General features: G+C 40.7%; 1 protein-coding gene across 1 annotated transcript; it reads right to left on the reverse strand.

Annotated features, from left to right (window-relative positions):
• Window positions 1-1728: 1728 nt before the first annotated feature.
• On the reverse strand, window positions 1729-10579 carry LOC102796369 (bone morphogenetic protein 2-B). Its single transcript, XM_035910409.2, has 6 exons — window positions 10516-10579; window positions 4810-5117; window positions 4470-4609; window positions 4105-4221; window positions 3710-3899; window positions 1729-2126 (listed from the first exon to the last, which is right to left on the reverse strand). Exons 2-6 carry the CDS (start codon window positions 5090-5092, stop codon window positions 1729-1731), a joined length of 1128 nt encoding a protein of 375 aa, XP_035766302.2. The 5' UTR covers window positions 5093-5117; window positions 10516-10579.
• Between the last annotated feature and the right edge of the window lie 1253 nt (window positions 10580-11832).

Genomic DNA, 11832 nt, shown 5'->3' on the forward strand with positions numbered 1-11832 from the left:
AAGTCATTTCCTTGTCACCCAGAAGCAGATGACATCGATTACAGTTTTCTGATTTGCAGAGCAAACTTGGAATTTTGAGTTATTTTCTCAAAATTTCAACTTATATACTCAAAATGGTAAATGGCCGGCATTTGTATAGCGCTTTTCTAGTCCCTAAGGACCCCAAAGCGCTTCACACTACATTCATTCACCCATTCACACACTGGCAATGGCAAGTTACATTGTAGCCACAGCCTAGGGCACACTGACAGAGGCGAGGCTGCTGGACACTGGCGCCACCGGGCCCTCTGACCACCACCAGTAGGCAAACATGGGGTTAGTATCTTGCCCAAGGATACTAACATCCAGCCAAGGATACATCCAGCCAGGAGGCAGCCTGGGATCGAACCACCGACGTTCTGATTAGTGGCTGACCTGCTCTGCCACCTGAGCTACAGCCACCCAACCTCGAGATACATAGCTCAACATTTACAGGTTAGGCATGGCAGTTTTTATTCCAGTGGCAGAAACAAGCTTCTGTAGACTCTCTTTAACACAACACACAAATGTTTTGGACATACAGTGCAATCAAGTGTTTTTCTCTGTTGACAGTTTAAGTAGACGGTTTCTAAAACACTGGAATTTACAAAAAGCTAATTTAAAGAATTTTTATTTAAAACCACTGCAGTTGTCTTTAAAACTGTTTTATTAAATGCAGCATCAAATATTAGTTTGTATTCTTTTTAAGCACATTAGCAGCTTCCAGCTTCACCTCTGTCCTACCTACCTGCTGACCGATTTATGCAAAGACACCGAACAATGAACAAGAATGTTTCTGGGCACTCATGTGCTTCTTTTATTTCTTGTGTGCTCTAATATAATACAATAAGAACTTGAAAACAATGCAGGGTCTTTTAATTTCCCCCAGTTCATTCAGCATAGCCCCCCTGCTTTTAATAAAACACAAACATGTAACATTGTTTCTTACATTACAGAATCAGGTTGTAACAACTTGCATATTACTTTTTTTTTATTTGGCCTTGAAATCAACATCCAGAGCTTTTTTTGTACATCACACTTTTTTAATTTTTATATTTGTGTTTTTGAAAGATATATAAAAAAAACATTCGACACTGATTTATTAAGTACCACATTGATATGTGGTACTTAATAAATAATAGTCCCTGGAAATCATTTTCAATCAATCAGTTTATCCAAATGTGTTTTTTTTTTTAAATAGCCAATTAAAAAATTAAGTTACTTTAAAAATGTTGGAGTGGTTTTTGCTTAAATGTAAAATAGTTTTAATTTGATGTGCTCCTGAACTAAAACAATACTTGAAAACATCACCTTTAATTGTAATTTGAGCATTTTAGTGGCAGCTACCACAGTCCGCTGAGAGACAGTAAAAGTTAATTCCAAATAAAAAGTAATGATTTTGTAGGACGGACCACATGGGCTGGCTCAGCACCATGGACATATCAGTGTCACAGAAACATTCAAATTACACTCCAGAAGAAGAACCTGAAGTGGGCCTTTGGGCCACAATATCAACTATATAAACAATATTTTAAAAAATGGAGAACAACAACAGGCCATTGGACTTGCATCGTCAAAGGATTAGCGACGAGTAGCTATGAAATAGCTCTTTCAGTACCTCAGTGAATACCATCAAAAACACAGGAACTTAACCCTCACTGTTTCATGCTCATGTGTTGACCAGTGTTAATCCAGGAGACTCACAGGCAGCTAATGACAACCACAGCTTAACGCCATCATGTCGTCATACTGCTTTAAAACCACATTCTCCTCATCGTCAAAATACAACAGACTCATAGACTGGAGCGTGTCCGGCACGCAGCAGGGCGCTTCCACCTCATCGCTAGTAACCTTGAGTGCGTGCATGATAGAACGCACTGTGGCGTGGTTGGTCGCCCTGATGTTTACCCCCAGCGGGAACGGACAGGAGCCCGTACAGTGATAGGCATTGTATCCACGGGGAGAGATGATCCAGCCCGACCAGCCGATCTCCTCGAAGTCAACAAACAGAGAAACGCGCTGGCAGTGGTCGAGGGGCATGATACTCGAAATTGCGCGAGGCCTTCTGCTGCGGTGCTCGGGGGCAGCCGGTTCAGGTTGGGCTTGTCCTGTGATGAGGGTAGGATAGAAAATTATGACCATTTTTACATTTTGATCACCTGCCTAATATTGAGTCAGTTAGTCTGCTACCAAAACAGCCACTAGACCCCTGAAGGTGTGTTGTGGTATCGGCACCAGCATGTTAGCAACAGATCCTTTTAAGTCCTGTAACCATGGAGGTGTGGCCTCCATGGTTACAGGACTAGTTTGTCCAGCACACCTCACAGACACACGATTGGATTCATATCTGGGGAATTTTGAGGTCGAGTCAACACCTCAAACTTGTTGTCGTGCTCCTCAAACCATTCCTGATCCGTTATTGCTTTGACGCAGCTGAAAGAAACCAGAGCAATCAGGGAATATCGTTTCCATGAAAGGGTGTACATGGTCTCCAGCAATTCTTAAGTAGGTGGTACATGTCAAGGTAACATCCACATAGATGGCAGAAACTACGGCTTCTAAGCAGAACAAAACATCACATTGCCTATGCTGGGTTGCCTTCTTCCCATAGAGCATAGGGTTCCCTGGGTAAGAGACACACGCACCCTGCCATCCAAGTGATGTAAAAAACAAAAAAAACAAAACGTAATTCATCAGACCGGGCCACCTTCTTCCATTGCACCATAGTCCAGTTCTGATGCTTGCATGCCCATTATTGGTGCTTTTGACGGTGGACAGGGGTCAGCATGGCATGTGTATTCTGACAAAACCAGCATTAAATTTTTCAGCGATTTGAGCTACAGTGGCTCATCTGTTGGATCGACCACACCGGCTAACCTTCACTCCCCATGTGCATCAGTGAGCCTTCGTCTCTCACGACCCTGTCGCTGGTTCGTTCTTTGGCCCACTTTTAATAAATACTGACCACTGCAGAAAACAAGGGGCTATGGCTCCCCACACTCCCTAGCAGATCGTTACATGGAGAAACCTTTGGAATACAAGCGTGCTGATCCACACAGGTGTTCACAGACGCGGGCTACACCTTTCCTGGCTGCTGCCTCAAAGCACATTGTGCGCTGTCTATCTTGCGTACTGCACAATAGCGTTTAATATTTAGTATCTACTGTTATCTACTGCTAGCTAGTTTATTGTGATGGTGCTGTATTTATTATGTTGCTCTTTTTTTTTGTTTGCTTTCTCTTCTGTTTTTTCTTATCTCCATACAGGTGATCCAGGTGTTTTGTTTGTCTTTCTTTTTTTTTCTTCCCCCCTTTCTCACTTTCTCTTCTCCCCTCTGGTTTTCTTTCTCTCCCTCTTTCTTTCATTCTTTCTCCCTGTCCTATCCCCCAGTCATGTCTGTCCCGTTTGTAGCATCCGAAAATAAAATAAATTCATAATTATAATAAAGGTCAATCAAATGGACCAATATGGCAAGGCCATGATGATCCACTTGGTAAAATAAATCCGCTTGGCATCTTTCTTGGTCTTAAGACAACAATTCTGATGGCTAAAGATCCAAACGGGACACAAAAAAAAAAATTCTTATTAAGTTAAAAATGGCAAAATCATCTTGGCTGCCTAAATCAATCACTGTTATAACAGAGGAAAGGTCACACTGTGCAACATGCCCACATCTCTCTCACCAGCTTACCAAAGTATGACTGGTTTGATGCTCCTGTCTGTTTGTCGTGTGAGAATATGACCAGGTAGGCGCTTGTGTCTGTCAGCTCTACATTCTGTTTAGATGAATGCAACACCGACTCCATCCAGTTACCGGAAGGAAGTGTAGTCACCACCAGGATGCCGTTGTCCTCCTGACTGTTCTGGATCCACTTGGATACCTGACATTTAAAACAAGCATGACATCATCCCCCCAATCTAACACAAACTATGATCGTCATCATTATGAGACGTTTTTATTTGGAATTGATCATCTGAGTTTTGAAATAATGACCAATGATTTAACTCAAAAGGAATTATTTTCTCACAACAAGCCTCAAACATTCATTTTAAACAAAGAAAATGAAGTTATGGATTTTTTTTTACCATTTGAGTGACATTGAAGACTTCCCATCCTTGTGTGTATAGTGGAACCAATCTGGAGGTGATGAGGTTTCCTCGCCATGGCTTCACAAGGTTCTCCAGCACCTCATACAGAGCCACCTGGAGAAAAAAAAGTGGAAAAAACCCCACCACCAACCAACAAACAGAAACTATCACTATTTATTTTGAAAAACGCCAGAATCCCTGTTAAAGGCCCACGATTATGAAATGCTCGCAGATACAGAAACCGGGTGAGTACACTTAGTTATCGTTAGTGCGCCAAAACATTGCCACAATGTTTCCTGTACAATATAAGAAAAAAGTGAAAATGATATGTCTTTAAAAGCAAGCAAACAAGAAGCGTTTACTTTGTAGAAATGAGGCGTGTGAAAGCTTCCGGGACAAAACTTCCTTTTCTTTCGGAACCAGCGGAACTGCGCTTTGATCATTCTCTCATCTCTGCCGAAAGATGACAAGTTGAAGAAGTGAAAACTCTCTCCAGGTTGTCCTGCAGACAACAAAACAATATAAAAATATTTAGAGAAATGATGAAACCATACACTGGAAAAGCGCAGGCTTTTAAACAGACACATAGCCGTGCGCGATTGCGTCTTTACGCACTTATACATACTTCTTATTTTTGTGCGCCCTAGATGCAAACTCATTGGAAGATATTCTCGCGGAACAGCCGTTACCGTTGCTTCTCACCTTTATCGCTGAAACTCCGCACCGTGTTTCCTTCCAGAATGTCCGTCTGGCTTTTCGGGGTCCCACCCGTGACAGAAACCACGTTAAAAAGATCCAGCATGAACTGAGGAGCCTTCTTCTGAGGAGCCACCGCTGGTCTGGGGATATCCTTAAGATAAAAGAGACGATCCTGCTCCTGCCTGGCCATTTTTGTCACGTCCAAACCGTCCTGCGGGATCGCCAGCGGGGTGACGCATCTTAGCAGGAGGGCGAGGAGGCAGAGGCGCGGAGCTCGTGCTGTCATCTCCAGACTGGACTGAGCTCTACACCTGTTGGGAGGGCAGGTAATAAATGAGGGGGTGCCCTTGTATTTAGCAAACAGTAAGAGGTGACTGGACCATGACTGATGACAAAACACAGAAAACCAAATACACAAAAGTATGGGTGGAAACGAGCAGAGAACCAGCTGTAAAGAAAAATAAACACATCACTAATTTGTCCGGCTTACTGCAGTTTACAAGCCGCTCCTGTTCATTTGAAAAGTTAATTCAGACATGCTGCAAAGCACGTTTTACGACAGATTGACCGCATGTGTTAAAATAGGTTCAAATGCATTGAAGAGAATAACTTTCACGTCTTTAGTATTACACCACTCGCCCTTCGGTGCCACCGTTTTATTCGCTGGGCCAAATAAAATTATCCGATCATGATGTCTTGTCACCTTTGTCCCACGTCATGCGTTATCAGTATGAGGCCAGTCGCTGGAGAGCAAACGAACAACCGAGCCGTGACGCAAATGAAGCGCGTTTTCAAAAGCTGCCTGTTAACGCGCACGTTTTCACAAAAAACTCCGCCACTGTTTGGACAGTGACTCAGAGTTAACAGCGTGACGTGTTTATTCCTCAATTAGGGCGAATCCCCGCTGACCTCTGATCAATCAAGTACAACAAAAGGGATCAAACTCTCGGGTTCGTCACGCTGATCGATGGCTCAATCTCCTCTCCCATTACTAATCAAATCTACGACCATTACACGGGAATGATGATCCCCCTCATTACTCACATTTAAGACCACGAAAGAAAACGTATCACTGAGTAGCCACCCAGTCAGATAAGCCTGAAAACAGACAAAAGCAATAAAGACTGGCAACAAAGAGGATTTACTGAAACAAGACTTGGATTTAACTCAACTGCTTTGACTTCTTTTTAAACTGCTTTCAATAAAAAGGCAAAACTCATGTTTGGATATACAACCTTGTTTCCAAAGGGCTAGACTGGTGTGTAAAAACCTGAATGCAATAAACATGATTGGAAAAGCTGTAGACTGCATAACTAATTAGTTTCATTAGCTTGGAGATGGCTGCACTGACAAAAAAAATTGAGGTGAAAGATGAAGACAATGGTGAAGATGCTCAGATTTTGATTGGGAGTGACCAGAATACACAGGACTGGAAATATATATACATCAGAGGGTTAGAGCGGCAAGATTGAGATGGTTTGGACATGTGTAGAGGAGGGTTAGTCGACATATTAGACAAGGGATGCTGAATATTGAGCTGCCGGGCAGGAGGAAAAGAGGAAGATCTGAGAGAATATTTGTGGATGTAGTGAAGGAGGATATGGAGAGGGCTGGTGTGACAGAAAAGATGGGGTGAGATGGAGGCAGATGATCTTCTGTGGCGAGCCCTGAAGGGAGCAGGATAGTATTAAAAGAGCCTCCCAGAGAAGCTCAATCTTTCAGAATGTAAGGTAGGGTGGTGTAATAGGAGCAATGGCTGTAATCTTAAAATTTCAAGTTTAATTTAACAGCCGATGCTGCACAAAGTGCCTAAAAATATAAAAATGGCATGAAGAAGCAACATTGTAATCAAGTAATAACAATATAAAACAATAATAGGACAATAAAAGAATTACAACAATAACTAAAACTATTTCCAATAAGACCAAAATGCTTGGGCCAGTGTGTTAAAAGCCAGGGCATAAAAATGTGTCTTTAGTAATGATTTAAATTGCTCAAGTGTTTGTGCAGATCTAATATTTAGGGGGAGACTATTCCAAAGTCTGGGACCTGTCACAGAGAAGGATTTATCACCACGAGATTTGAGATAAGTCCGTGGGATGGACCGCATTAATTTTGAGCTAGACGTCATGGTTTTTCCTGGAGCATAAGCAGAGAGGAGCTCAGATAGGTAAGGAGGGGCTCGGGCGTAAAGTGACTTAAAAACAAAAAGTAAAAATTTAAATTGGATTCCATAGGAGACAGGAAGCCAGTGTAAAGAAGCTAAAACTGGGGTTATATGCTCTCTCCGTTTGGTACCAGTTAGCAGGCGAGCAGCTGCATTTTGAACCATCTGAAGACGATGGATGGTGGCCTGATCTAGACCATCATACAATGAATTGCAGTAGTCTAATCTGCAAGGAAAAGGTGAATAACACATTCAAAGACGTTAGCCGGGAGGTATGGCTTTACCTTGGCCAGCTGTCTTAACTGAAAGAAGCAGGACTGAACTACTGCACTCACCTGCTTATTTAAAAGAACCATCAAAGTAGACACCGAGGGTTTTTTATGACAACCACTGTTTGTCATCGTCAAGGCAGCGTAATAAGAGCTGGGGATGGTCTGACCCTGCTTTTAAAAGGTAGATAAACCTGCAAATCATCAGAAAAACAGTGAAATGAAATGCTATACCGCGAGAAGATGGAGCCCAATGGCAACAAATAGAGTGCAAACAGGGCAGGACCCAAAATAGAGCCTTGAGGTACACCGTATTTAAGAGGGGCTATTTTGGCGTTTTGGGGGCCCATATCGACATGAAAAGACCTTTCTGACAAGTAGGACCAAAACCACAGATCCTTTTAGGCCAGCATGAAATTCTAGCCGAGATAACAGGATGTCATGGTCCACCGTGTCAAAAGCAGTCCAACAATAAAAGGGCAGCAGGGCTGCCAGAGTGCAGAGTTAAAAGAATATCGTTAAAAATCCTTAAAAGTGCCGTCTCAGTGCTATGAAGTGATTTAAAACCAGATTGAAATTTTTCAGAGATCATATTAAAATCAAGGTGGGTCTGCAACTGTAAGTAGACCACTTTCAAGAAGGCGATTAAGGACATTAAAAAGAGGCCTGTGACTGTTTACTGACACTAAGTTTGAGACAAACTGTGTCTTTGTAGTTTTTACAGCTTCTTGGTGAGCAGAAAGACGAGCCCTTAAAATCTGTAGGGAAACGTGCAATCTGACCTTTTTCCATCTCCTTTCGGCGCGTCTGCAGTCGCGTCTAAGGGAGCACGTATGTTCGTTCAACCTCTGATAAATGCTTAGCGCGCAGTCCTGAGCGGAGCAATAGAGTCCAAAATATCAGTGCAGGTAGAATGAAGAATGTCCGAAAGGTCCTCAACACTTTTACAGTTGGAGTTCATTATTCCAGAATCCATAAAGGCAGCAGAAAAAGCGGCGCTGTTAGAGCATTAAGCGCTCGCTTTTTGCGCGCTGGGGCATACGGCTTATCTACCGAGCAGCGCATTAAAGTCAGTTTTTCTCCACAGTCACAGATGCAATTTAAAACAATACAGACATACAAATAAGACTCAGCAAAACTATCATCTTCTCTGGGATCAAACTCAACCGGCCTGTGGTCAGACCAATCAAAAATCACCCTCAAAAAATGAGGCTCATATTTGCTGTGTCTCTAACACAGGAGAAGATGGAGTGATCAGCGTGATCGAAGAAAAAAAAAAAATCTATATTCTGAGAATTAAAAAAAAAAATAAACAAGATGATGAGGAGAAAAAAGACAAAATGCATAAAAAAGTCAGAATTCTGAGAGTAGAGAAAGAACTTTGACTTTTTCCCCTTCAAGTCTTTGGAAAATGAAAAAGTCAGGGTAATTTTTTTTCTTTCCTCTAGTGGGCAAAATCCTCTCTTATAATAGTACGAATGTTGGCATAACATCACTAAAAAAAACCCAACAACAACAACACACAACTACATGATCTAAACATGGAAAATGAACTGGTACTGGTTTTCTATTCTAATTGCACACTGAAGGCACTTTGTACTACAAGCCTCATTATGCCTTTACTTTATGTCTTTCCTCTTACTTACTTGGAATAATCATTGGTTTGGCTTTTCGATCAGTTGTCTTGTCTGTATGACTTTGAGGGACCATCGATCGACCCATTCAAGCTTCTGATTGGTAAACTAACTGCTGTAACTCCTGCTTCTGTTTTCTTTGTAACATTTTCAGTTAAACATATCATGTAAATTATTTGCAAACGATTGAATTCTGTTTTAATCTGCATTTTACACAGAATCCCAAAATAATTTGGAAACAACAGTTAATTGAACTATTCAAATGCTAATAATAAACCTAAGGAGGAGGAAGAAGAAGAAAAAAAGATAAATTGCTTTAAAATTTACACTAAAATAGGAACTATGGAAACCACTTTTCTGTCTTGTCAGGGTATGGAGCAGTGTACTGAGTACTGAATGCCCAAGAAAAAGTCCCCTCTCTAAAAATTCTGTTCTAGACATGTGCGCTGTATATGTAAAAGTTTGTGAGACTAGGATACCCTTGGACGTTTACACTGACTTAAGGCAAGGCCGATGTTCTCATAAGCAGGAAAGATGGTAAATGGACTGATTCTTATATAGCCCAGTCACACCCACTCATACAAGCGCTTCTAAACTCAAGTGCAACCTAAACTACCCCATATGGAAAAGATATATATAAATCTTATAAAGTTTGTATCTGTCTTGTGTGAAACTTGTATGAAAAGCATACAAGAGTGAAACCAGATATAAGGTCCCTTGAAAAATTATATAATGAAACTTGTGTGTTTTGTATACTTACTAAAACAATATATGAAAGTAATGAGAAAGTGGCCACTTTCATGAGTAAATCATATAAGTTTTTACTATTTCTTTTCCATATGGGATTCACACACATTCACACTCCGATGAACGCATCGGAGGGCAACTTGGGGTTATCTTGCCCAAGGATATTTGGCATGCAGACTGGGGAAGGACCGAACCACCAACCTTCCAATCAGTAGCTGATCTGCTCGACCACCTGAGCCACAGCCACCCTTTCTTTCACATAAAGAAATGTTTTCTGAACGAATCAACTTAGCACAAAACCATCTTTTCAGTGAAGTACATGCAAACCTGTAAATGCATGTTGAGCATAAAAAACGTTCAGCACTGATATAAATGATCTGTTTTGCGTTTCCACCCAGTGTTTGTTTGATAGATGCTAAAGACCTTATTTTCACATCTGGACTTCACGTTCCTGTCTTAGATTTGCAGACTAGAGGTAATTCTAATATCTGACATTTGAATTTGAAACTCCAGCTAGTTTTGTGTAAAGTCAGGTGAAAACAGGTAACCAGGCTCAGTCTGAAGCAGGCCTCCAGGAAAGCCACTGGGCTGGGCTTTGTGACCAAACATTATGTAACCTTCACACCATTTGCTCTGGTACAAACAAAAGCCTCTGTAGTTTAACAGAAGTTGTGTTTCTATCTGTTTCTTGGCCTGCAGCAGTGACTTCTTTTGAAGTTTCTGCTGCCTGGCACCTTCATGACAAGGACAAGCCTAAATAAAATCATTAGTCCTGCTCAAGGAACTTCTTGGAATGTATAACAGCCTTAAAAACCTTTGTTATGGTAGCACTAAAGCAGTGAGACATACTGTTTTGTGAGCATTTGCTATGTTTACAGGTGAATTTAGTTACCTTTGGACAAAATCAGCTGCGCCCCCTTCTCCAGTCTTGCAGTGCTAAACTAAGCTAACCAGCTGTTTGCTGATTGGTGACTGTCAAAAATGATTGGAAGGTTTCCAAGCCTTCTCCTTCTTCTTTTGGGTCTGCTTGCATTTAGCAAAGAAGTTTAAAGATTCATTATCGCCACCTACTGGACGGGAGTGTGGATCAGACACTCGAAAACAAAATCAAAACCTCTCCTGTTCTTCTTACCAACTTTGGCAAAGTAGTGACACATCAGAATAACATATACTTATGTGCAGTTGTTTGAACAAATTATTTTGGAGTCTTCTGAGTTTTTTATTGTTTTGTTTATTTGTTGTTTCCTCCACATCCTGGATCTCAATTGTTTTTTAAAATTAATTGGATTGCTTAAAAGCAGGGTCCATACCGCAAACCCCAACAGTTTAAATTAATTCTGCCAATTCTGTCAAACATCCATACACTTAGCATTCTGTGGCTTAGAGAAAATCAAAAATAAATGTGAACTTCTTCACCCAATTCTTGTTTTTAAAGTCATTAAAGAAATATGTTATACAATCGTTCAAACCTGGAAAAAGAACAATTCAAAGAAATCATTAAAAGCCACAATAACACACAGTCTGACTCCAAATCCTTGACATTGCAAGACAACTGTTTTTGTATTTTCCTTGTCCACATGTAAACACAGATATGGAGTTTGTTAAAATGTATACACTGTAAGGAATTTTTCCAAAAACGTCGTTTTCAGCGACCTAAAATGTCGTATACGTGTGCACAAAGAGCAGAAACAGTCAAAGCTTAAAAAGCACCCGTGTACGTGGACAGGGCCTTGTAGTCCACTATATATTAACCACCTATGTTAGCAATGTGCTGGTGAGAAGAGATCTAAAAGATAAGCAGTCTTTTTTTGGCATTTCAGAGTTTTTTGACATCTATGTGATGTAACTGTATCACATCTGACGTATCTCTTTGAATATTTTTATATAATCTTCATATAATATTATCACATAGTATCTTATCATAAGTGTTTTCTGCTATAAAATACCTCATAATCATATGCAGTTTAAAAGAACTAGCAAAGCATTGTGTGGAAGTATTACAGTTTGCATGTATAAATCCTAACAGCTGTTACCTCATGGCAATTTAAACTTTAAGTTAAGCAACCTACAATATTACAACACTACAGAATTCTTTGTGTCAAAATCATCTAATTCTATAAGTGACAGTTCAGTTTCTACAGGCCAGTTGTCAAGGCCCTTGCATGTTTTTTTGAAGAATCAAAAACAACAATTGGTTGATGCTCATTGT

This window comes from Neolamprologus brichardi, chromosome 8 (genome assembly GCF_056152115.1).
Source record: "Neolamprologus brichardi isolate AB-2024 chromosome 8, ASM5615211v1, whole genome shotgun sequence".
NCBI classification, from domain to species: Eukaryota; Metazoa; Chordata; class Actinopteri; order Cichliformes; family Cichlidae; genus Neolamprologus; species Neolamprologus brichardi.

Bases quoted from the DNA above. Each gene is read 5' to 3' on its own strand.
- LOC102796369 (XM_035910409.2), bottom strand. From the start codon at position 5,092: ATGACAGCACGAGCTCCGCGCCTCTGCCTCCTCGCCCTCCTGCTAAGA. The intron at 4,222-4,469 runs GTAAACGCTTCT...TTTTTTCTCCAG, and splicing joins ACACGCCTCATTTCTACAAA to GTGGCTCTGTATGAGGTGCT. The intron at 3,900-4,104 runs GTAAAAAAAAAT...TTTAAATGTCAG, and splicing joins TCTTCAATGTCACTCAAATG to GTATCCAAGTGGATCCAGAA.